Genomic DNA, 24,796 nt, shown 5'->3' on the forward strand with positions numbered 1-24,796 from the left:
ATAATCTGTGAAATAATGCATGCCGGCCTTGAGCGTCTAGTCAGTGCTGTAATAGTAAATTTAATGTGTGTGTTCTCCTCCACAGAGAATTTGAGTCCGTCGTTAGGTAAGCCATGCGCTGATCTCTTCTTCTCTCTTTGTGAGAGTTTTGTTCGTTTGAGCGTCCTGATCGGTCGACACTCCACGTCACTCAGCTACTTCCTGCACAACGAGCAGGGCCGTGATGTCACTGCCCTTCCCCTGCTGACGCACACTGATCACTTTCTGGACATTTATAAAGAGTAAGGGTCACCTTTTTGTCTGTACACACAAAACGTCCATTCTTTTTAGAAAGAGAGTGGGAACTCTGTCACATGAGTTCAAAACACAAACCAGAAAGGTGGCATTGTTTTTCCAGAGCAAATAAGCTTGCGGAATTCTCTGTTGACAGTAGATTCAAGGACTGAACAGCCTGAAAAATTACTTTCAACATTTCAGCAATAGTAAGAATACCACTGATGTTAAATAGAGGATACAAGTTGTTTTCACCAAGGACTTACTGATTAATTTAACATTCCTCTATTGTATCAGTGTAAAATAAAACGTTTCCTTGCCTCTGTGTCTCTCTCCAGGTATTGCTCTTCAGTAGGTAACTTCCATGTGATGGGTGGATTCCAATCACTCCATAAACTCTCACTGTAAGCTCCTTCACTTCTTCTTTATGTTTTCACTTGTGAGGAGTGCTGCTCGCCTCACTTGCTCCAAAAGTCATTGACTCCTCTGCAAAAGCCGCCAGCAACAGTGCCTTTTTTTTTTTTGGTCTCAATGTAGCCTTAATGTTAGCAGGAAAATGATCTCTATTAATGCTGATGATCAAGCTTGGGCTAAACTAGTTTTTTTCCCCCCCAAAACAAGCCCCAAGCTTAAAACACATCACTTCCTGTGCAGCAGGAAAGAGTTACCAAACATCAAGTTTTCAGAATTCCATTGATTGAAAACACATTTAGATAAAAATAACTTATTTCTCTTTGTGTGTCTCTGTCCAGCGAGTGTTTAGGCTCTCAGCAGACCACGCTCGCTCAGCTGTGTGTATCAGACCAGTCTGCCAGTGGTGACGTTGATCTGGTTTCATTGTTGTACTGGCCGCTGCAGCAGCTCCATCAGTACAGCCGAGTCCTGCTCAAACTTGCGGTCTGTTATGATGTGGTGAGGAGCAATCTCTGCTTCTTCTTTCTGTCGGCACTTGTGCTCTTTTTCACTGAAACACTCTTTTGATCTTCCTTTTTTCTCTCTCTCTCTTTCCAGATGTCTGTATTTCCCATGACTGAGTAACTTTTGATATATTGTAACTTATTACTGTCATTGTGTTGGCTCAAATATAAGATGCTCCACCTCTTCCTTTATGAAGATATAGTAAGAGTGATTGAAAAAAACATTATATTCATGTAGCTGGTGCTTTTATCCAAAGCTACTTATAAGAAGTGCACTGAACCATTTTTTTTACCCAAGGCAAGTACAGGTGCATCTCAAACTTTGCGAATGTTGTTGAAAAGTTCATTTTCTTCTGTAATTTAATTCAAAAAGTGAAACTTTCATATATTCTAGATTCATTACACATAAAGTGAAAATGTTCAGGCCTTTTTTTTGTTTTAATCTTGAAGATTACGGCAGACAGCTCATGGAAATCAGAACTCCAATATCTCAAAATATTATAGAATTTTAGAATAAAGAATTTATTATACAGAAATGTCGACCTGAGAAGAGCTCTAATTAGGTAATTAACTCAAAACATATATATATATATTTTTTTGGGAAGCTGTGGGAGATTTTGACTTCATCATCTTTAAACATTGACAATAACACATTTAGAGCATTTTGCCGTCTTGACAGAGGTTTACGCTTTCTTGTGTTCAGTCAGTCCCCATCATAATTACTACATTGAATATATTCCACTGTGTCAGCCTCATTTCGTGGGCAGAATTAAAATCAGATTTGCAGCCTGCTAGAATGTCTCTAAACTGTGATCTGTTAATGGAGATACACGTTTGTATAAAAGCTGGCCAAGTTAACTCTTCTGTAGGTTCTGAAATGAAAAGAAAAAACAATTAAACCTCTCTCACTTTTTCTTTCTCACCCCCAGTTAACAACAGAGTATCAGTCCCTCCATCAGGGCTGTGGTCAGTATGAGTCCCTTTCTTTGTCCTTGTTGAGGAGGAAGAAGGAGGCGGAAACCACCTTCCTCTTCTGGAAGAACCACTCTGGAAAAACTACTGTAAGCACAAATCTGTGTTAAGTTATTTAAACCGGCTTTCATTCTTCCTGATTGTACTGTTTAGGTAAGAAAATGTTACATACGGTGAAAATAATTTCTGAGGTCTACTCAGAGAAAACGCCACGCCAGCACACAGGATATAGGAACAGCTTTATTCACCAAACATGGCTTTTGTTGTTCCTTTTAAATCAGATATTATTCACCGAGACTTTTTGCAACAAGTCCTGTAGGTTATCTGATAGCTGTGGTTGAGATCAGGGGTTGGGTTGTAGTTATAGTCTGCAAGTTCTATCAAGCAGAAGGCACAACTCAAGAGAGATACACAAGGCTGTATTCTGTTTGTCAATAGTCCAGAGCAGGTAGTGAACGTGTCGCTGTTACATATACTTGATGTCAGTGCTCAGATGGAAACCCTCTTCCCCCAAAACGAGTGAGTGATATGCAGATCAAAGCTAACTAATGTGACCATTAAATCACAAATGTCAACATGTTGATTGTCTTTAGTGGCTAGTTTTCAACAGTGGAACAGAAAGTCTCAAGGTGGTAATTTGTAAATGCAGCATGTCCCTCTACTGAATCTACTCACCTGGTTAAAGCTAGGGTCGCAAGAGACTTTAAATGTATCCAACTGAAATAATCCCACTCCTTCCCTTCCAAATCCGCTCCCTCAATACACATGTTCATGTGCAGTGAGTGCACAGACAGAGTGCACACAGGTAGGTTGGCTGGGCTTATTACAGGCGTGTGACAGCCACAGATACCGGATTTTATTTTCCCCTGAGCATTTGATTTATTGATTGCTGTCGGGATGTAAAGAGGATTTCAACAAATATAAACAAATATAACAAAAAATGCTTCTGAAATACCTTACCACTAGCTTTAATGCAGGCAAGGTTACTGGTGAAGTGTAATACACAGTTTTATTCTACAGGTGGTGAGATTTTAAGCATACATGTGTGTTTGTTCATCAGGAGGTTCTGCGTCTCCCGCAGCGCCGTGTGGTGTGTGAAAGCAGCAACAGATCTCTAACTCTGCAGAACGCCGGGCGCTTCTCCAACCACTGGTTCATGCTGTTCAATGACACACTGGTGCACACGCAGGTACACACACACACACAGAAAATCTGTACAAAATGATTGTATTGTACAAAAACTTCAGATTGTATCACCCGCTGTTTAAACATAATCAAAATCTACTTTGTCAGTCTTGTTCAGATCAGACAAAGCTTCCACTGGATCTGTGTGTGCATCTCTTTCTTCCTGCCGTTTATGAAAGTTTATATTTGTACATTGTATCTTTCATTCACGCAGGGCGCCATTCCCTCTCAGAGCCTTGTAAGTATATCTGACATCAGTTGAACCACCCTGAGCTTTGTTCCGCAGCAGCATGGGTGGGCTGGCCTCTGCTCAGTGCTTTCACTCTGACAGGTTCACTAATGCTAAAAGGACTTTTTATTGTCTTGCCTGATTCTGAGCTTTAGCCACCCAGCAGGCTGCTGTGTGTATATTTGAGTTTAGACATGTTTGCAGTTAATAAGTAGGGGTGTGACGAGATCTCGTCCCTTGAAATCTCGCGAGATTAAATTATGAAAAGATTTCTTGTCAGGTGAAAAGCTGTCTTGCAAGACAAAACATTTTTCACACGCTGTCAAGCCACACATTAATTTTCTCACGCGGTGAAATATAAATGTAGCTTAAAACTTATAAGACTCAAAGAGCGAATCAACTCCGCCCAGCTGATTGACACCGGCGTACGCTGAGATAGTAATCAGCTGAACACACTCGCGTTGGGAGTGCAGACAGCTGTGATGAGTGCTAACCACATAACTGGTAGAGTTTTGCAACATAAACTGAAGCCGGGCTTGTTCTGTTTGGGACTCTGAGCACTTGATGAGCTGTTGAAGTTAACGTGGATTTATGGTGAGATTTCTGCCTGATCAGAAGTGTTTCAGTTTCTTTCGGTTTCACAAGCAACAGGCAGTCCCAAACTGCGTCGGTCAAACGTTCTGAAGGGGATAACGTTACTACCAGCGGATCAATAACATAACGCACAGCAGAGTAAAGGGCAAGTAGACTTCTTATTAAATGATGACGTTTGTCTAGTAGTAATAAAATTTTTGTGAAAGATATGTGGGAGAGATTCTGAATGTGCAAAAAGTTTTGACCATGAGCAGAAAATCTGATGAAACACAGGAGTTATTAAAGTCCAGGAGATTATTACCAAATTAAAATTAAATGATGTATCATTCTGGTGAAAATGTGACACAATCACATTTAACGAGGTTACTTTCCCAAACAAAGACACAAAGAAGAGGGAACACTAAATCATGACTCATCAAAAGTTGATCTACAGGAGAAACAGATCTGATAGCAGCACAGAATCACTGAGAGCTGCACAGACTTATATTCTGTTATAGTTAGGCTATAGAGTTTGAATCGTCACCTGCCACCTGAATTTCTCTTTAGATAGAAAAATCACCATAAACTGGTGCTTAAATAATCATCAGAATTCAGGAATTAAAGTGTTTAATGCTCAGATAAATCTCGTCTTGCCTCGATCTCGTGAATCCAATCTCAGATCTCGTCTCGTGGGTTAAGTGTCTCGTCACACCCCTATTAATAAGTGGTGAAAACAGAAGAAGTCACAGTTGCAGTAGCTCATAGCCCCTAAAGATGCTAGTGAAAGGATGTAACTCACCACTACATTTTAGCTTCGTGTTTGTTATAGTGTAAAACAGTTTGAACCCTAAATCACAGTTTGTTTTCCTCTCCGTCAGATGCAGGGTGGTGTGTTAATAAACAGTAGATAGTGGTGAAACTGTTTGTGTCTATCTGTGGTTTCTGGTTAATGTCCTGTGTTGTGTATGAGAACGCTGACATACAGTTAATCCGGCGTTACACATGTGAACTCATCTCGCCTTGTAAATGTAATAGTTAGACTTTGTTAAGTTAAACTGGATAAAATTTAACTGGAAGGAGCATATCGCAGATTTTGCATGTTTTTGTGCATTATTAATAAATCACACATACTTTGCACTTCTACCTTCCGGGCTGCCTTGCTTTTAGTTCAGTCCAGTGTATTGTGAAACTCATCTTACAGGGATTGAAACTTAAGATAAGTGAATCAATCGAAAATCCTAAGGCATGCTGTGGGAAATATTTAAGTTTGGTTAGCAGTGTTTGTCTGGTGTGTTCTGGTTTAGTTTCATGGGCTTAAATAATGAAAAAGAAGTGGTGTGGAAACATAAGTGAAATATCTAAACAAATCATATCAAAACTAAATTGACGAAACGATACTAAATACAGTAAGAGACTTTAATAAAATCAGGAACCAACATTTCTCACACACACATACTGAGATTACACTGGAGATCTTTTGTTTAACTTCCCTGATTCACCAGAAAATTAAAAACTACATTGAGACATGTACATAATGCCGATCTGTTCGTCGCTCACATACACACACATGATCTGGATTTGGTCATTTCTGAAAACATTGGATTTGGTAATCTCTGATAGTGTGATGACACCTAATGTGAGTCAGTGTCCCACTTATGCAGAAAGATGGTGATTAAATACCGCCGCTCTGTCTCTCTCTCTGCAGTTCTCCACATTTCACGTCTATCCTCTGACCTGTCTGTGGGTGAAACCAGTTACTGATGACAGCAGCGGACTGTGAGTTTGTTGTATTAAAAAAAATGCAAACTATGACTAAAGTAAACCTTTAAAACCTCTTTAAACCATAAAATCCAAGTGGTGAAAGGAAGTGAAATTTGTTCTCTTCGTGCACTTTATATTGACTCAATTCTTTGGATTTAGCATCTAGTGTCCACTACATGAACTGCACTTTAAGGCGCTTGAGCACTGGTGAACATTCAGCCAAGGTGGTTGGCTCATACCTTTTTTTTTCTGAAACTTATTTTCATACGATAGCTGGAACATCTCGCTGACAGTGCAGTGGGTCTTAGTTGTACCTGAGACAGGTCAAGTCTAAGCGCAGATACTGACCTGCTTAAAACGTTAATCTGAATCCCATTTTGTATGATTTTTATTTTTTATTAGGGTTTTTACATTTTCTGCATCATTTCTGTTTAAAACATTTTATATAGATCAAGTTTATTACTGTCCTTGTTTTGTGTTTCTTCAGCTATGCCATCAAAATTACATGTCCAGAGGAGAGTTTCACCCTGGTGGCCTCGACACCACAAGAGAAGGTAAATTTATGATTTATACACTTATTAACTGCTTATTGCAGCTTGGTTGTCATTGAAAATTTGTCATAGCAAATATACTATATAAATATATATAGTATACTGCAAATTTATCAAAAAAAAATTAAATCAATATTGTTAAAAAAATTAAGCTTCAACATCAATAGGGATACGATTTGTGAATAAATGATTAGTCTAGGCATTATAAATGGTTCAGCATTATTACTGAACAGTAAAGAGTAACACATCTCTATTCAATGTACTGTTCTGCAAAAAGCTTTTTATGTCTTGTTTTGGCCGTCAGCTGCAAGCATTAAATACAACTACCGTTAGCTGACACTAAGAAACAGGCTGGACGAGGTAGAACACATAATTATGGGAGCAATAACAGTATCAGGACATCTAGTTGTAAGGGGTTTCAACAAAGGTCGATCACAGAGACACCTCGCATGTCTCCAAAAGCAGAATATGTCCCTTTTTATTAGTTGAGTTTAGTCAGGAGGCACTGAAATATCCTCAGAATATATTATGCTTATTTTGTTGTCATCTTTCATTCAGAATTCTCTGCTCATATTCTGCCTCTTTTATTGTTTCCTTTCTCCAGAACAAGTGGCTACGATCTCTTAACCAGGCGGTGGATCAGGTGTTGGGCGGTGGAGGTCAGGGGTCGTCGCCGGGGATGACGGCAATGTCTCGCAAGGCCTCCTACACGTTCTCCGGAGAGGGACGGTTTAAAGACGCCCAGTACGCTGGGGGCTGGCTGGCAGGACGAGTTCATGGCAGGTTAGCGAGCATTTCATCTCCGTCTCTGCAGCTACAGTGTGTACTGAATAATGTTGGCAGTGTGTTCATTGTTTTTTTGCAGCCCACTATAAACTCTTGGATACTGGAATGTCCTTGAATGCACCATGAGGAAGAATATTGAAAATGTTCCCAGCTAATACCTGTAGTACTTGTAGTAAATCATTAGAGAGACCTGACCAGTACCCAAATAAATGAATGACCAATCAAAACGTGTGCAGGGAGTGAGTGAAGCCAGAGTGAACTGTGAACAGACAATTTGCAGTATTGTTGAATCCAGAATGAAGGCTTAAATTGATTCTACCTGGTAGTAGCTAATTAAATGGCCACCGAGTGTTAACACTGGCTCTGTGCAAATAGTTGGATAGTAAAATATATTTGCCTTAACAGAGGTACCATGAAGTGGCCAGATGGACGTACCTACAGCGGGAACTTTAAGAATGGACTGGAGGATGGGTGAGTACATCAACCTTGTTTAGTATTAAAGAGCTGGTTAATGTGTAATGTTGTTCATTTCCAAAATGACGCAGAGAGACCCTGTGAGCAGAAGTATTTAACATATTTAAGCACAGGCTTTCGTTTTAAAGTTTTAAACATCCACTATGCCTGAAACTGTGAAACAGGCTGGTGATTTTTGATATTTACTGTGTGATCAGGGGGGGGCGTTAGGAGTGTTACTACCAAAGTTCCTGGCTCAGAGGCGGATCAAATTGGACCCCAGTCTCCGGCTCATACAGCGCAGCGAGCCTGCGCAACACCGGCATATTGGCACAATACTCCCGGGAGATAACGCAGTGTTAGTTAGGAGCTACGAAAGTTGTGCATGGAGTGTTTAAGCATTTAGCTAGCTAGCTACCACCGTAGCAACATTTACAAGATGTAGTAACCAAAAAAAACACAGACAAAAAGGAGGCTGAAGCAAAACATAAAAATAGAAAGTTGGCTGTCCAGTTTAGTATCTGATACACTGTCAGATCTTCTTATGCTTCAGTTGTCCTCCCCAGAGTTCAAGGCGTACGATCCATAGACTGTATAAAAATGTTGAACCTACAAAACCTGTGATGCTGTGGCAGGAGGACTCTGTCAGAACCAGGAGGCCAGACTTCCTGGACCGTGCACATAGGGTGATTGTAGAAAGTGAGCAGTCTGATGAGGAGGTTTAAGCTGAATGATTAATAAGCATCTTGTAAGTTAAAACAATTTACTGTTATGTCTTAAACACATTTAATATGTGTTTGGCCATCTACCATTCCCGTTGGCAGGTGAGCCAAAAAGTAAATGTCCACCCCTGTGTGTAATTAAGTAGCATCAATTGAACTGTTGTCTCATTTCGGTAAATTGTGATTTTTTTTTTCTTTCCAGCTATGGAGAGTGTTTAATACCTAACAAAGTGCTGAATAAGCCTGACAGCTACCAAGGACACTGGAGAGATGGCAAGATCCATGGTTTCGGCAAGTACAAGTCAGTAAACAGTTTCCTATTGATTTTTTTAGTAAGGCAGAACGCCCTTCTTATTTCTCAGTATGTTCCTCCTTTTATGACCTCAGATGAGCATAACAGTGTTTGTGACAACTTATATATTTACTTTTAATTCAGTTCAAAACATGGACATAATGTGACAAGAATGTAAGGATGTCATACTTTTTTTTATTTAACACACACAGACACACAGACATAAATCATTCACACGCCACCCAAACAGATTACTTTCTTAGATTTAGAGATCCACCCACATGGACATTTCTCTCCACCTCTACGGGTCCATGTAGGCTATATTATCTTTTAAATCATGTCGAGCAAACAATTACTACTTTTAACAATTTAGCCTATTTCACCCACCTCAATCCATCTGCTTTTAATCACAGTGCCCATCTTTGCATCACCAGCCTACAGTTAACTGATATCAAGGTGAAATGTCATTAAGGAGTGCGGTTAGAACAGTGAGGCGCTGCACAAACTGTGAAGGGCAGAAAGTTTGATCATGCATTTGATCATCTCACGCCATTGGTTGTATATTCCAGCTGTGTGTCAGGCCTCTTTTATATGTTACGGTGCCAAAAAGACTTCTGTAAAGGAAGTGTTAGTATATTAACGCTAACTATCAACGCCATTAACAGTTCATTGACAGAGGAAATGTATAGAAAACGTTATAGCTCATAACGTGAAGTAACACGGCTTGTAACATTAGCTAGCTAGATAACTAGTTTACCGAGACGTCCCTTCATCATCCAGAGAGCCGACGTTACGTGCCTCCTCTTCAGATGCTCCAGCATAACTGACGTGCTCCCAGGCCAGAAGAGGTGGCTTTGCAAATGCTGCAGTTCACAACCTTTTTGGCTGAGTGAAGAGTGAAATGCTCCCATGCTCTGGAGGTTTTAGGTTGTGAAGGTGTTAATACCACTGCTGATGTTGTGTTGTTTTATTAACTTTACTGTTCACATCACTTCCCTCCGTTAAGCTGACGGTGTCGCAACGGCCCAATGGCGTGATGAACGAATCGATTATTAAATTCATTGTCAACGATTGTAATAAGTTAATTATTTGTTGCACTCCTGCTTGGCTCCCCGCTTCTCGAGATGCATTTTAGGAATTTAGGCGTCCTTCAAGATGGCGTGCACAGGCAGGAGGACGGAGGAGTGTGGAGACGACAAAATAGAGAAATGAGCTTTCAGTCGTCTTGTCTGGATCAGCAACAACCTGAAACACAAGTGACCTTAATTGGGACTACATCACCTCTTAACAGCATTTTGTTTTCAATCAGTGGCCTGTGTGGGCGTTGAACCCACGGCCCTGGGAGTCTCAGTGGGCCTCTATATATGTGTGTGTGTGTGTGTGTGTGTGTTCATGACTGTCTGTGGGCTCTGCCTAGGTATGCCAGTGGCGAAGTGTACGAGGGCTGTTTCTGTGATGGACAGCGACACGGTTATGGCATGCTGAGCTCCGGTAAGCTGACCAAGACCTCCTCCAGCGTTTTTCTTGGCCAGTGGGTCCATGACAGGAAGACAGGATACGGAGTCTACGATGACATCACCAGGTGGGATTAATGATTTGACTCAAACCCTAAAAAGCTTCATATTTATGTAACATGTACAAGTAGGAAATCCAGATGTACTAGTTTTAGGATACACTCCCTCCCTAGGAAGTTTGCTTTAATGTTTCTTATTTTAGCCTGAAGCCCCTGGATACTGAATTGTATCCTTGTTTTTCCTGTAATACTAAGGTCAATAACTATCAGCTGAATGTTGTTATGGTCTCCAGTAAAATTGGGAATCTTGTCCGCTCCTAAAGCAAAAAGAAATGACTAGACAATTTGAGGAGACCATCTACGCTTTCTTAATATAACCGGAAAATGTATTTGTTGGCAGGTTGTTAATTTGCATAGTTTGTTTTTATTATCAATTGCAGTTTTAGTTGTCAGTTGAACTTACTTATTATTTCTGCAAGCAAGCACATTCCCAAATAGTAAATAATTATCTTGACTGAATTTAAATGTCATTCATGAAGACAAACAACTGTCATTAGCCACTGCTGTCATGTTTTCTGTTCTCTTCTCCCAGAGGTGAGAAGTACATGGGACAGTGGTTGGACGAGCAGCGGCATGGCAGCGCTGTGGTTGTCACCCAGTACGGTGTGTACTATGAAGGGACCTACAGAGACAACAAGATGAGTGTAAGTTCACCCAGGAGTATGGATTTTCTGACATTTACATGAGATTTAACTGCACAACTGTCTGGCGAAAGACAGGCGATTAAACCTGATTACCCAGTAGGTTTGGGGCCAGTAATTCTGCTTCATCTAGCTGAATCTGTCATTCTCATGTTATGTTTCTTAGCATTGATTTTTTATTTTTTAGATACAAACCTATTAAATATGTTACAGGATTGAATTGGATTATAGTAACTTGTATGGGGATTCTCAGATGTGTAGTACCTCTTAAAGACAGGAGGTGGTGCCACTGAGCTTTGATTTTTTTTTACATCAACTGTAAGCAACAAATGACTTCAGGCAACGATACTCAGCAAAAAAAGAAGCATCCTCTCACTTACAGCTGGTTTTGTTTTCAGCCAACTTTACATGTGTTGATATTTGTATGAACATAAAAAGATTTAACAACTAAGACTGAACAAAGTTTCACAGACATGTGAGTAACAGATATGGAAAAAGTATAGACATTGCAATGTATGTATGCTCTGGCAACATCAGCAGTCCTCACGCCTCCTTGCAGCATGCCTAAAGCACGTTCACGCAGATGGGCATCTTTCTTTTGGTGTTCTTCAGAGTCAGTAGAAAGGTCTCTTTAGTGTTCTGGGATTTTACAACTGTGACCTTAATTGCTTACCGTCTGTACGCTGTTAGTGTCTCAGTGACCATTCCACAGGTGCATTTTCATTGATTGTTTATGGTTCATTGAACAAACATGACATTTACAATAAAGATCTGTAAAGTTATTTGGATTTTTACAGAATTATCTTTAAAATACAGTGTCCTGAAAAAGGGACATTTCTCTTTTTGCTGTGTTTATATACTGAAAATCAGAATCACCTTTACTGCCAAGTAGGTTTGCACATACCAGGAATTTGCTTTAGTGACTTGGTGCTTAACAATAAACATAAAATATATAAATATTAAATTGAAAACATGTAAAAAAAAAAATATTAAAGAATATAGTGTTAACTATAGTCAACTTAAGTGAATAAAATAATATGTATGTGTAATTGTTTATTTACAGTGATTACTTCAATGTGTGGCCATTAAATCAAACTGAAACAAAGGGTGAGGAAGTTTATGAAAATATATTTTTATTTTGACATTTTTAAAATAAACTATGGATCTAAAATTATAGGTATGAACTTTAAAAAAACATATATTTATTTAGGTATGTAAATATTACATTAGAGAAAACATTCATTATTTATTAATTAAAGTTAATACACCCTGAAACCTCAAATGATACATTAGTTTAGTGCATGAATAGCTGGAAGAAACATTTTAGGCTTTTTTAGTTGAGTCAAAAGCAGAATTTGCAAGTGTGCCAATATTACTGTTGTAAAAATGTCAGTCACTCTAACTATGTGTCCTCAGCATCCACCACTTCAAATAACACAATCAAAACCTTTATAATTATAGTATGAAGAAGATGTGAAAGTCTGTATTAACACGTTTTCCATCTGTTGTGCCAGTCCAGTGAAGTCAAAATCTGTCAAAGTCGTCAACTAATCTGCCCTTGGTGCAGATGTCAGGCATTCCTCTACCACTGTGTCCCATATTTAATGTCCGACCTCTCCTACAGCAGAAGCCACAGTGGAAATCCTGACTCGATAGCTGTGGCCATTTGTAGGGAATGAATCCTAATCATTGTACCTCCTTAATATGACTTTGTAAAGTTTAATGCAAGGTGTGTGTTTTCTGTCAGGGTCCCGGTCTGTTGGTGGCAGATGACGACACGGCTTTCCATGGGGAGTTTTCTGATGACTGGATTGCCAACGGGAAGGTACAAAGCATCTCTGTCCCCGTTTATCTGTGTGTCATCTTGTCTACGTTTAATGGTTGTTGCAGCTTTGTTATGTAGCTGGTTGTCCTTGTTTCTGTGTACCTAAGTCTAACTTGTGGTCAGTCACTAAAAACTGCACAAAATTGAATATGATTTCATACACCTTCTGTACTCCCTCTCTCTTCTTCTTCAGGGTGTTTTATCCCTGGCTAACGGTGACTGCTTGGAGGGCCTGTTCAGTGGAGAGTGGACCACAGGGCTGAAGGTGGTTGGAACGTACACCAAACCAGCCATCGATGACCCAGAAAACAAAGAGAAGAACCTCCTGCTGTGAGAAGAAGGACTTTGTACTTTTTAAAACCTGGATATTCTGTGATAATCTTTGTGTATGAATGTTCAAGTTTGTGCTTAGCTAATGTGCAGATTATTGTTCAAGTCTAATACAGAGTTTGTTTCATCTAGTGCTCATGTTCTGTTTTAATAAATATCTCAAATGTGCGCATGTGCAGCAGGTTGGGTCAGTACGTGGTGCCCGCAGGTCAGAGGTGGGCCTGTGTGTTCGATGAATGCTGGAGTCGTCTGGGCTGTGATGCTGCTGGGAGAGGAGAGAGGACAACAGCCTGGGAGAATATCGCTGTTACTATAACAAGCGCACGTCGACAAAGGTAGATACAGCTGCACACACAGAGGCAAATGTAAATGCTGTTATGCTTGTCTTACATTTGCAGCTGCATATCAAAATAAGTGAGTGTATGTTTTGTGCGTGTTTGTAGCCCAGACCTGAGTAGGTCTCAGAGGAAAGTGTTGGAGTGTTTGGAGTTTATTCCTCAGCATGGTGAACCAGTCACCACCGCAAACTATGACAACATACGAAGATACCTCATCAAGGTACGCGTGGCTGTGAGGGAGACTCTGTTTGTGTCTGTGAAACTCTCTTTTTCTGTGTGTCTTTATAATAATATGTGCACATAGACCAAATATTAGATACAGTACCTCTCAGTGTGACGTTATACACTTCAGCAGCACCACAAACTACATCCTACATCAAGATGAATAAACCCCTTTCTAAAACAGTCACAACAAAAACCTGGACATTATAACCTTCATGTCGGGAGAATTTATTGCAAGACTGTTGTAACTGACTGCATTCGTTTTAGCTAGGTGTACTGCTGGCAGCTAAGTGTACAAATAAGTCGAGAATCTATCAGGCTTCGCTTAGTGACAATAGGGGAAGAGGGACCCTCTGTACTTTTTGCTGAAGTACCCGATGTTAGAAGTGTTAAGAAGTGTGGGTTCTGCCTTTAGTCTTGAATTGAATCATGGAAAGCACTATCTGCTCCTTTATCAGTAGTGTGTGTGTGTGTGTGTGTGTGTTTGTTTGTATGGCAGGCATGTGAGACCCCTCTCCACCCTCTGGGCTGGCTGGTGGAGACGTTGGTGACCGTCTACAGGATGACTTACGTCGGTGTGGGTTCCAACCGCAGGCTGCTCAGGCAGGCCGTCCAGGAGGTTCAGGCCTACCTCACACATTTCTACAGCATTCTCCGGTAGATTCGAGTTCAAAGTTACCTCTTTTGTTTACTCATCCCTCATTGCCCACAGCTTTTTGTAGACGTGCATCCAGTGTACGTTGCGTGGTATTTTCAGCCCTGGTGTTTCCTCCATTCTGTTCATAAGACTGGAGAAACTCACCTGGGCTTAGGTGCCACAGAGAGCTTCTCATGTATGGTGTCTGCTAAGGAACGCTAGCGGGAGTGAAACACCAGTGCATTTGTAGCTGTTTGCTGCTAGTGTGGTCGAAGCAGAGTCAAACAGCTTTGTGAAAACTCAAACTGACACGTGTCCGCAAAGTTAAACACATGATTGGAGGTTAACTACTAGAGAGAGCATTGCAGATTTTACCTTTAGCGCTGTTTTCTTCATACGTGTGTAGATAGATGCAGTTACAAAACAAGGAAGAGCCTGAGTTTCTGCCACTAAGTAACATAAATTGGTCCCTGCAGGTTTCTGTTTCCGGGGCTACCAGATGATGGCGGCATCATCCCAGACCCCCTTCCCTCTCCAACTAAGAGCAGAAACAATTCTAATATAGAAGAGCAAGAGTGAGTATCAACACAAAAATAGAGCTTTTTATTTGTCAGCTTGTTCGTCTCAGTGCTGTTAAAACAAATCTCCTCCTTGTTCTACAGCAGCGTTCTGGTGGTGAGCTGCTCCTCTCTGCTCCTCCCTGTGCTGCTTCCTCGACTCTACCCTCCTCTCTTTACCTTGTACTGCCTGCAGGAGGAGCAGGCGGAGGCCCAGTACTGGGAGCGCATCCTCCGACTCAACAAACAGCCCGACCAGTCACTGCTCAGCTTCCTTGGGGTGCAGGAGTGAGTGTGTAGATTCAACAAACACACACACACACACACACATATTTTGTGCTTGTCTCTAAATGGCATAACGTTTGACAGTGTAGTTCTGGTTGTTAACCAGTATTTTAAATACCTTTTAAATAACTGTTGGCCACCTCCTAATGCAGAGAGCTGTATGCTTACAAAGAGAGTGTGTCACAAATAACCTGTCCAGTTATGCTTTCTGTTGTCTATTCTTTTTTAAATTCTCTTATAGGAAGTTCTGGCCAGTGTGGATGTCAATACTGGGAGAGAAAAAGCAGGTCAGATACTGAGGCTACGTTCACACTGCTGGCCTTAATGCTCAGTTTCCGATTTAGTGCCCAGGTCCGATTTTTTTGATTGACTGTTCACATTATTTTCTTAAATGTGGCCTATATCAGACAGTGAACTGGCCACGGCCTGAAATTTACCCGCATGTGCAAAAGAATAATACGACGTCACACGCAGCACGCTGTCGTACGAAAGTAAACACGGAGGCCACAGAGGTTAGCGCAACCCTCCTGATTTTCATTGCCCTCTCCCTTGTTTCCTCCCGGGGTAACAATTATCCTGATTTATGACAAAGGTTCACAACTTTGTGTCCTTTTCTTTTGCATTAATTACAGTTTCTGGCACTGTACAGCGCTACAACTCTCTCTAGTGTTTCTAGTGGCATCTACATATTGCATGCAGAATTTTGACTGTCCACACTGATTTCACGCATTTCAAACAATCCAACCTGTATCTGATTTGGACCACATATAAAGTGGCTCTAATCTGAGCTGGAAAAAAACAGAGTGGGTCATTTTGGCCGGCAGCCTGAACGCAGCCTTTGTGTACTTTTTTCTCCTCATGTATCTTTTTCTAAATGTCTGCCTCCCTCAGACACATGACACATAAGGTTACATTGTGCTGTTGCATTTATTGTGTTGTTTCTTTTATCACAGATTGTGTCTAGCAGTAAAGATGCCTGCTTCGTTTCCGCTGTAGAGACACTTCAACAAATCAGGTAGCTGCTATGTGACGCCGTGTTTACCGGCTACTCACTGACCCAACCTAAGATGTATCACTCCATAGCTAAAACGAAGCGTTCAACAGAGGGTGAAGAGAGGAGCTGCAGCAGTGTACAGTATGAAAAAAAATATGCTACCATGTAAACCTGTTCTGGTACAACCCCTAAATAAGATTATGAACCTGAAAATGAGCATAATACCACCTCTTTAAATCATCAGCGTAAACTAACTCCCATCTCTGACATGAGACAAAAAAAAGACTCAGGGCCGTGAAAACAAAAAGATCCTGTTTCCTCAACAGCTTTTACTGTAAAACCATCCAATTTCTAAATGGCTCCCCAATTCTGCACCAGTGCTTAAGAAAGCAAAGCTCTAACTGCTACTTTCTTTTAAGCACAGACATTTAACTTATTCTTATTTTAATATTTTACATCAGTGGATGTGTTTTATGCGGTGGGGGCTATGTGTCTTCTTACAAAGTGTCTTGACTGTTATGCTGTGATTGTTGTTGTTCTGTCACGAGCACACTGAAGGCAAATTCTTAACAGCTAAGTTGTATGGCAATATAAAGTATTGAATCTTGATGCCACAAGACGTGATAGAACACAACACAAATCTTTATTTGTATAACAGTGCAACACAGGACGTTAGAAAAATAGAAAGAGCATTATAACATGTATAAATAAAACTGTATGTCTCCCAACACATGCAGCACCACCTTCACGCCGTCAGACAAACTCCTCGTCATCCAGAACACGTTTGAGGAGTTGACCCAGGAAGTAAAACCTATGCTGGATGACAACTTCCTGTGGTGCATGGATGACCTGCTCCCTCTCTTCCTCTATGTGGTGCTCAGGGCGAGGCATGTGAACACACACACACAAACATCACTTTGTTTATTTATTGTCTAATGTCAGTCTGTTATTCTGGATACAGCTAATGTAGCTAATTTGCACCTAAATTCTGTCATTCAACTTACATCTTGATTGCTGATCTGTTTGGTGAGCGTAAATGACACACATTGAAGAAGAGGCTTCGGTCTTATCTCAATGTATCATGCGGTTCTAACATGACTGAACATGTTTTTGCTGCTCTGCTCTCCAGGATCAGGAACCTGGGAGCTGAGGTCAGTCTGATAGAAGATTTGATGGATCCCAACGTTCAGCACGGAGAGTTGGGACTGATGTTCACCACTCTGAAGGTGGGGCCCCCCCTACACACACACACATGGATAATGGTTTTATACATTTCCTGAACATAGCTGCAGTTGGAATGAAATTTAGGTGACACCTAGGCAGTCCTTCCATATCTAATGACATTCTGCCCATAGCAGCATGATGATCATCATCGGTCAAACACACTTTATACAATTCATCTTCCAGATTTAAATTACTAAAATAACACATTTAGATGATTACGCAGCCTTTAAAGATGTTGGTGCTTTTTAGTTTATCTAATACATTTATCAGTGGTCCTTAATCACTTACACATCAGTTAAATGACTCTGCTGCAGGCCTGCTACATCCAGATCCAGCAGGAGTCGACTATGTAGGAGCAGGACAGGAAGACGCCACACAGTCGGCAAAAAGTGGAAACAGCAAGGAAAGCACTGCCGGGGGCGGCACGGTGCTTCACACACAGGAGCTGCCAGAACAAAACCAGTCAAAACCACTGGGAAGCTGTTTTCTTTCTAGAACCGAAAAGATCTTCTTGCACTTGTAGCATGTTTTTACCACTCGTAGCATTGTGCAGAGTACGGCGAGCTCTGCGTTTCACTGGTCCCAAAGCAACTGCAGGAGGGTGACACAGGTGGACTTAGCACAGCAGATCCAATCTGGGCCTCCTGATCAAAGATCAGACCTTTGGTTCGTCGGTAAGCAGCTGCAGCAGCTGGGGAGCAGACTGGATGGAGGGTTTTGCTTTTTTTAGCAAAATAAAACTTCACACAGTTGTAGAGTTTTACTGTCAGCGTGAAAACAGAGTAAACAGCTTAAGGCATTTTATGCCTCAGCTGAGGTTTGAGATTGCTTCCCCAGAAGCCAAACCAAACTCACCAACTCAGAAAACTGATAAAAAGGGAACAAAAGCTTAATTTCTCATGTAACAGTATGTTCATGCAAACATAAATTATATGCAAAGCATCTTACTTTGTTTACATATAAATAAAAAATCATCCCCTCTCACTCTTCCAAACTAATTTAGACCTTTTTTCACCTTTCAGTTATTATGAATAATGTTTTTAACACTTTTCTGTACTACAAACCAAACCTGTGCATGCTCCTGCATGTTGAAATAACAGTTTGTCTCAGGTCCACACTTCTGGTACTATAACTAACATAAACTGACCAGTAGGACAGTAGCATGTAACTACAGAGGGAAAGGATATTGTACTTTACCTGAAATAAGTCATGAGCGCACACTGATAACCTATGCGTCAAGGAAATGTTTATTCCTCTGTTGATATTTAATTCAGTTTGTTATTCTGTGTGTTTCTGTGTGATCGAGCATTTATGAACAAGTCTGACAAGGAGCACTTGTAACGTTGCACTGACAACTTTCTAGTTTGGTTCACCGACCAGCCAGGAGAGTGTTTGAAGAGAGATTATTCACTGTGTCGTGCAACCGTTTTGGCATTCAAGTTGTTGTACAAAAAAAAAAAAAATAGTTGAAGGTTGGCTGAAAAAGTGATGAATACTTTGTGTCAATCATTTTTAAAGAATTAAGTCACATTGTGAGACATTTTAAGAAGGTCATGTTATGCTTTTTGGGTATTTTCCTCTCCTTTATTGTGTTATGTGTATTTTTTGTGCCAGTGATAAGTTTGCAAAGTGAAAAAGCCCAAAGTCCACCCCAAAGGGAGTTTGTAGTCCAGTCTTCTGTAAATTATCTGCGTAACAATGTAGCACACGCCTTAATGCTCGCCTAGAGGCTAGTGTGGTACGACCATTGGCTATATATAAGAAATGGACAAAGTCATCGTGACGTCACCCGTTGGTTTGTGGACTGTCGTTTTGAAGCCTCGAGTCTGGCCTATAGGACGCCGCCATGGTGATTTTTTGCAACCAGAAGTGCCTTGACGTGACCATATTTGGACAAGACGGAGGAGCCGTGTGCGGAGCTAGCTAGCTTGCTTAGCTAGGTGCATCTGTAATTCACGTTAACTGTCATTTTAACAGGGCTGACAATTTAGTCTAGCAAACAAAAGTCTTAAAACTAAATGTACTCACCAGAGAAAGTGAACAGACAACTCCTAATCAGCTTTTTCAACCACTGGCTAGATTGGGTATGAGTCACTCTAGCCTGATTGACAAATTGCCATGGTAACAACTTGAATCACAGATAATCCCACCCTGAAGCATACTCTATTTTACTCAATTAATTAATTTAATTATTCAACTGAGAAGTAGGGTCATTTTACCATTATTGCTAATGGAGCCGGACTTCTTTTTGCAACCAGAAGAGTCGCCCCCTGCTGGCCATTCAATAGAGTGGAGGTTTCTGGGACTTCCGCATTGGCTTCACCCGCTTGGGTATGACCTTCAGGCAGTCAATGGACATAAAGTTGTTACTGTTATGTAGAGATAGTGCACAATTAAGCGTTACATATGAAAGGTAAATTTTTTACAAATTAATTACTTACCACTCTTAAATGTGTGAAGCTGGTTTGTGTAGTTCTACCTGTGTTTCGAGATCACAATCGGGCTAGAACATGTACGGCTGAACCGAAGACAGAGTTACTGGCTGAAGTGGCTTTGTTTTGGATCAGACTACCTTGCTTGTCAGGACCCACCCTACCCTGCTTCTGATTGGCTAGTAGTCCTTACCTAGGTATGTAGGTAGGATGGTGGGTAGGTAAGATTGAATAGGAGTGAGATGCTTCACTCGGCAGCTAAAACTGGGCGTTCAACACACAGGGTGAAAAGAGGAGCTGCAGCAATGTGCAGTACGACAAAAATATGGTGTTTTTTGAAAATGAAACCATGTAAACCTGTTCTTGTACAACCCCTAAATAAGATTTTGAACCTAAAAATTAGCAAAATATGACCTCTTTAAACTCTTTCGCTGCTTTCTTGTGACCTACTGCACTTACTTAATTGACAAAAAATATGCCATGCGAATCAAGTATCAATGTGTGTATTTAAATGCAGATCCAGATTTTAAAACAATATTATCATATTATATGAGTTTATCTGGATCCTTTGAATCCATGTGTACGTGTTGTAAATGTATTTTCATATCCAGATCTTTAAGGGACATCAAAGTATTCATTTTCAAAGGTAAATGACATTTTTAAATGAATTGTATTACTTCATAAAATTAATATTATAATTTAATTTAAATTATTTATTGGAGACAAATAAAAAATTTTAATCAATGTTTTGTCTTAGATCTGAAAATCTCCTACAACTCTGAAATCCTGCCAGCAGTGATTGTTAGATAATTCACAGTAATTATGGAAGCACTGATTATAAAAATCCACTACGGTGTATTTAAGATATAGAACCAGTGTTACATCGTACATTAAGACACGATAGTTTTTTAGGAGCAGATGTGTTCAGAGTACAGCATGTGCTGCTGTTGTTTTACTGACATGAGATTGATTTTATGTGAGGAATAAAACTAAAAGCTCAGATTGAACTGCACAATGCAGCAAAACGCAGCTGTTGGGTTGAAAATGTCGTTATTTCTCTACCATTTCAGCGTTAGTGAAATGTGTTTGTACTGTATTGTCACTTGTGTCTTTGCAGAACGTATACCCTCAAAACCTGTATGTGTTGGAACAGTCAATTCAATGTTCTTCTTGATTTTTGTTGTTAAAACCACTGCAGTGTAATACAGATGTAACATCTAAGGATGAGGATGAGGCAAAATCATTCAGCTGACCTCTGACACCAGGTTAAAGGACTTTACAGATGTGCATGTAAATCACCTGTAGTTTTCTATACTGCCAGCCATTTTTCATCACATACTGCTTTCTGTTTGATTTATTTCCTACCTTTTAGGCAGGCACTGGTGTGAGATCATTTCAGAACAGCATTAAATAAGTGAGATCTGGTCATCTTTATTTTCTTATTACTGACATTATTGTCAAATATCCGTTTTAAAAACTCCTTTGTGTTATGTTATTGTACTGAAATAAACTAAAACCAGTGACTCAAAGAAACATAGTGGATAAAATAAAATGGAAGTGACATGAAGTGCATATGCTTTCTACTTCATTGGCTAAAACACGCCAGGATCTTTGTAATACCTAAATTTCTTAGGGGTTTTGAGGATATAACCTGACTGAATTTATCACTTTAGTCTATATTTTTATAACTTCATACATTTATAGAAAGAGGTGGTCAATGGAAATGATTGCAGAGTGCTAATTAGTTTTGATTGATAACTGCAATGTGATAGGAAAAATGATCAAAAAAGGGCAATAAATGTGGTTTAATTCTTCAACTGTCTCCTGATGAATATTATTTATTTTCTACCGTCACTCATTTTATTATTTACTCCTGTGCTTTCTCTTCTGTGACATGTCTTCAGTGAAAAAGCCTGTAATTCAAACTGGAATTACATTTATTTTTGCTAATAAACACACAGCATGTCCTTGTTGTTTGGTTTGAATGGGTCATTACAACAAGGAACCTTTGTAGATGTGAATATTGGGTGATTTGTGGGCTACAATTTGATTGGTTTACAAGATCTCAAGTCAGAGGAGTTCTTTAGTGGAAATGGGATCTCTGTCAGAAAGAGTGGTTTAAATATGACCTGATGATTTGGGGGCGGTAGTGATGAGGTGGCAGATTGGCTTCAGTCCGCGGCTGCTGGTGGAGCTAAGACGCTACTTTGTAAATATCATTATAAAGTGCCTTTGAGAATTCATAAGATTCAGTGATTTTCCATTTAAGGTCACATATATTTTATTAAATACATCTCAAGCTTTGTCTAAGGGGAGGCCCGCAGTCTCAGACTTTGAAGAATGTGGGGAAACTTACCCCATGTCCTCTATGTAATGTCCAGCCTGTCATAGAAGGATTGATGATAGATCTTCACTAAAGTTAGCATTTAATAAACACAACAACAAAAAGTTTCTCAATTTATTAATATTTCTCTATGACAGGGTCACAATTATGAGTCTAGATCGTGCACATTGTCACTAGACTGCTGTGGGGCAAGCAGTGAAACGCTATTGACTGACTAACCAACTGCAAACTTTGGATGACAGTGATGTGGTTTGCAAAATATACTGTTGTCACATAAGAGGGGATGTAGCTCAGTGGTAGAGCGTGTGCTTCGCATGTACAAGGTCCTGGGTTCAATCCCCAGCATCTCCAACATGGCTTCACTTTAATAATAACGTTGGGCATAATAAAGAGCTCTTTGACTGGCTAACTGATGGCAATACAACTAATGATCTGCTGAAGACCAGACTATAAGCAAAATATGTTGGATCACACAAGTTTTCAATTTACCAAAAGTCTGGCACTGAGATTATTTTCCAATTTATGTGCAGATGCCACTCTGTCTTAGTCCATATGTATGGAAGCAAAATAAAAGGGGATGTAGCTCAGTGGTAGAGCGTGTGCTTCGCATGTACAAGGTCCTGGGTTCAATCCCCAGCATCTCCAACATGTCCTGTCTTTAATAGTAACACCAGGCGTAAGAAAGAGCTGTGAGACAGTATGCTTACATTTAGGATTTTAAAAGTATCTAATTCAACAATTTGACTGGCTAAACAACAGCTATGATACAACTAATGGTTTGCTCAAGACCAGACTAACAGCAAAATGCATTATAGTGACTTGGGTTGCAAAACATATTGACATCACGCAAGTTTTCAATTTGGAAACAGTTTGGCGCAGAGATTATTTTCCAACAGGTGATGAGATTTCACTCTGTGTTAGTCCATATCTGCAAAGGTACAAGAGGGGATGTAGCTCAGTGGTAGAGCGTGTGCTTCGCATGTACAAGGTCCTGGGTTCAATCCCCAGCATCTCCAGCATGGCTTCACTTTAATAATAACGTTGGGCATAATGAAGAGCTCTTTGACTGGCTAACTGACGGCAACACAACTAATGATCTGCTGAAGACCAGACTATAAGCAAAATATGTTGGATCACACAAGTTTTCAATTTAGCAACAGTCTGGCACTGAGATTATTTTCCAATTTATGTGCAGATGCCACTCTGTCTTAGTCCATATGTATGGAAGCACAGCATAAAAGGGGATGTAGCTCAGTGGTAGAGCGTGTGCTTCGCATGTACAAGGACCTGGGTTCAATCCCCAGCATCTCCAACACAGTCATTAAACCTGGTATATGTGCTGTTCAATGTTCCTTTAATGGACTAAAAAAAGGAGTTACTGAGCCGTAATTGTTGACACATGTCACTAGAACAAGAGTGGGTAGCATCAGCCACTTTTCAATCTCTGCACTGTAAAATCTTTTTGTCTAGTCATCATATATATTTTTTGCAGTCTAGTGACAATGTGCACGATCTAGACTCATAATTCTGAAATAAACGCCAACACAATCTTGATGGCAGTTCTCATCATTCGTCAATCGTCTGTGAACGTAACAGTAAAAGGGGATGTAGCTCAGTGGTAGACCGTGTGCTTCGCATGTGCAAGGCCCTGGGTTCGATCCCCAGCATCTCCAACACCTGTTGCTGCTCTTTAAGAATATACACAGCTGACAGACAGTAATTTAACAACTAAAATGCTGATAAAAGAGTACATGCAGATATGAATGAAGGCATGTGTCACATCTCAGTAATCAACAAATTTCTGCCTATTGTTGTTATTTACATCTGTATACCCTGATTTATATCGCATACAGAGCATTATGTATGGAAGCACAGTGTAAAAGGGGATGTAGCTCAGTGGTAGAGCGTGTGCTTCGCATGTACAAGGTCCTGGGTTCAATCCCCAGCATCTCCAACATGGCTTCACTTTAACAATAACATATTATGGGCATAATAAAGAGCTCTTTGACTGGCTAACTGACGGCAACACAACTAATGATCTGAACAAAAACAAAACTACAGGGGAGGAGGAAAAGAAGGTCAAACGCAACAACATTGTGATTCCATACGTTTCTGGAGTATCAGAGAAACTCAGGAGGATTTTCAACAAACACAACATCCCTGTGTTTTTTAAACCCAAGAACACACTAAGACAGATGCTGGTACACCCCAAAGACCGCACACCCAAACACAAGAAAAGCAATCTAGTGTATGCGGTCCAATGCAGTGAGGAATGCACAGACCTGTATATTGGGGAGACTAAACAACCACTACACAAACGCATGGCTCAACACAGAAGGGCCAACTCCTCAGGTCAAGACTCTGCAGTCTGCTTACATCTGAAGTACAGAGGACACTCGTTTGAGGACCACCAGGTGCACATTTTAGACAGAGAAGATGGATGGTTTGAAAGAGGTGTCAAGGAAGCATCTACACCAGGGTTGAGAAGCCGTCATTGAACAGAGGAGGGGGTCTACGCCACCACTTATCCCCGACTTACAATGCTGTCCTTTCATCACTTCCCAGAAAACTCAACAAACGTAACCTATTGGCCTCAGGTGAAGATACCAACGATGGTCGTTCAGTCTTGGCCACAGGTAGTCTTAACGACTGTAACGACTGTCGTCACAGCAACAAGGAA

At 40.4% G+C, this 24,796-nt stretch overlaps 1 protein-coding gene and 6 non-coding genes across 16 annotated transcripts in view; all 7 read left to right on the forward strand.

Annotated features, from left to right (window-relative positions):
• Positions 1–21,589, forward strand: part of LOC123973526 (alsin-like) — a 34,950-nt gene extending 13,361 nt beyond the window's left edge. For 4 of the 10 annotated variants that reach the window (XM_046053629.1, XM_046053627.1, XM_046053637.1 and 1 more), the window contains exons 20-41: positions 2,120–2,251; positions 3,223–3,351; positions 3,562–3,585; positions 5,855–5,925; positions 6,398–6,464; positions 7,066–7,244; positions 7,653–7,718; positions 8,625–8,723; positions 10,132–10,296; positions 10,820–10,931; positions 12,676–12,753; positions 12,947–13,083; positions 13,263–13,418; positions 13,527–13,641; positions 14,143–14,300; positions 14,757–14,855; positions 14,943–15,125; positions 15,364–15,409; positions 16,076–16,137; positions 16,854–17,003; positions 17,246–17,342; positions 17,655–21,589. In XM_046053629.1, coding sequence (XP_045909585.1) covers positions 2,120–2,251; positions 3,223–3,351; positions 3,562–3,585; positions 5,855–5,925; positions 6,398–6,464; positions 7,066–7,244; positions 7,653–7,718; positions 8,625–8,723; positions 10,132–10,296; positions 10,820–10,931; positions 12,676–12,753; positions 12,947–13,083; positions 13,263–13,418; positions 13,527–13,641; positions 14,143–14,300; positions 14,757–14,855; positions 14,943–15,125; positions 15,364–15,409; positions 16,076–16,137; positions 16,854–17,003; positions 17,246–17,342; positions 17,655–17,693 — 2,364 coding nt within the window. In that variant the 3' untranslated portion in view covers positions 17,694–21,589. The remainder of the gene's footprint in view (positions 1–2,119; positions 2,252–3,222; positions 3,352–3,561; positions 3,586–5,854; positions 5,926–6,397; positions 6,465–7,065; positions 7,245–7,652; positions 7,719–8,624; positions 8,724–10,131; positions 10,297–10,819; positions 10,932–12,675; positions 12,754–12,946; positions 13,084–13,262; positions 13,419–13,526; positions 13,642–14,142; positions 14,301–14,756; positions 14,856–14,942; positions 15,126–15,363; positions 15,410–16,075; positions 16,138–16,853; positions 17,004–17,245; positions 17,343–17,654) is intronic. The other 6 variants (XM_046053632.1, XM_046053634.1, XM_046053635.1 and 3 more) reach the window with 4 other exon arrangements.
• Positions 21,590–22,395: 806 nt separating this feature from the next.
• On the forward strand, positions 22,396–22,467 carry trnaa-cgc. The gene has a single exon. It is a non-coding gene; the product is annotated as a tRNA-Ala (tRNA).
• Positions 22,468–22,689: 222 nt separating this feature from the next.
• Positions 22,690–22,761, forward strand: trnaa-cgc. Its single transcript has one exon. It is a non-coding gene; the product is annotated as a tRNA-Ala (tRNA).
• Positions 22,762–23,060: 299 nt separating this feature from the next.
• Positions 23,061–23,132, forward strand: trnaa-cgc. The gene has a single exon. It is a non-coding gene; the product is annotated as a tRNA-Ala (tRNA).
• A 224-nt stretch (positions 23,133–23,356) lies between these two features.
• trnaa-cgc lies at positions 23,357–23,428 on the forward strand. The gene has a single exon. It is a non-coding gene; the product is annotated as a tRNA-Ala (tRNA).
• Positions 23,429–23,717: 289 nt separating this feature from the next.
• On the forward strand, positions 23,718–23,789 carry trnaa-cgc. Its single transcript has one exon. It is a non-coding gene; the product is annotated as a tRNA-Ala (tRNA).
• Positions 23,790–23,998: 209 nt separating this feature from the next.
• On the forward strand, positions 23,999–24,070 carry trnaa-cgc. Its single transcript has one exon. It is a non-coding gene; the product is annotated as a tRNA-Ala (tRNA).
• The last annotated feature ends 726 nt before the right edge of the window (positions 24,071–24,796 follow it).

The sequence above is a fragment of the Micropterus dolomieu genome, linkage group LG07, assembly GCF_021292245.1.
Source record: "Micropterus dolomieu isolate WLL.071019.BEF.003 ecotype Adirondacks linkage group LG07, ASM2129224v1, whole genome shotgun sequence".
NCBI lineage: Eukaryota > Metazoa > Chordata > Actinopteri > Centrarchiformes > Centrarchidae > Micropterus > Micropterus dolomieu.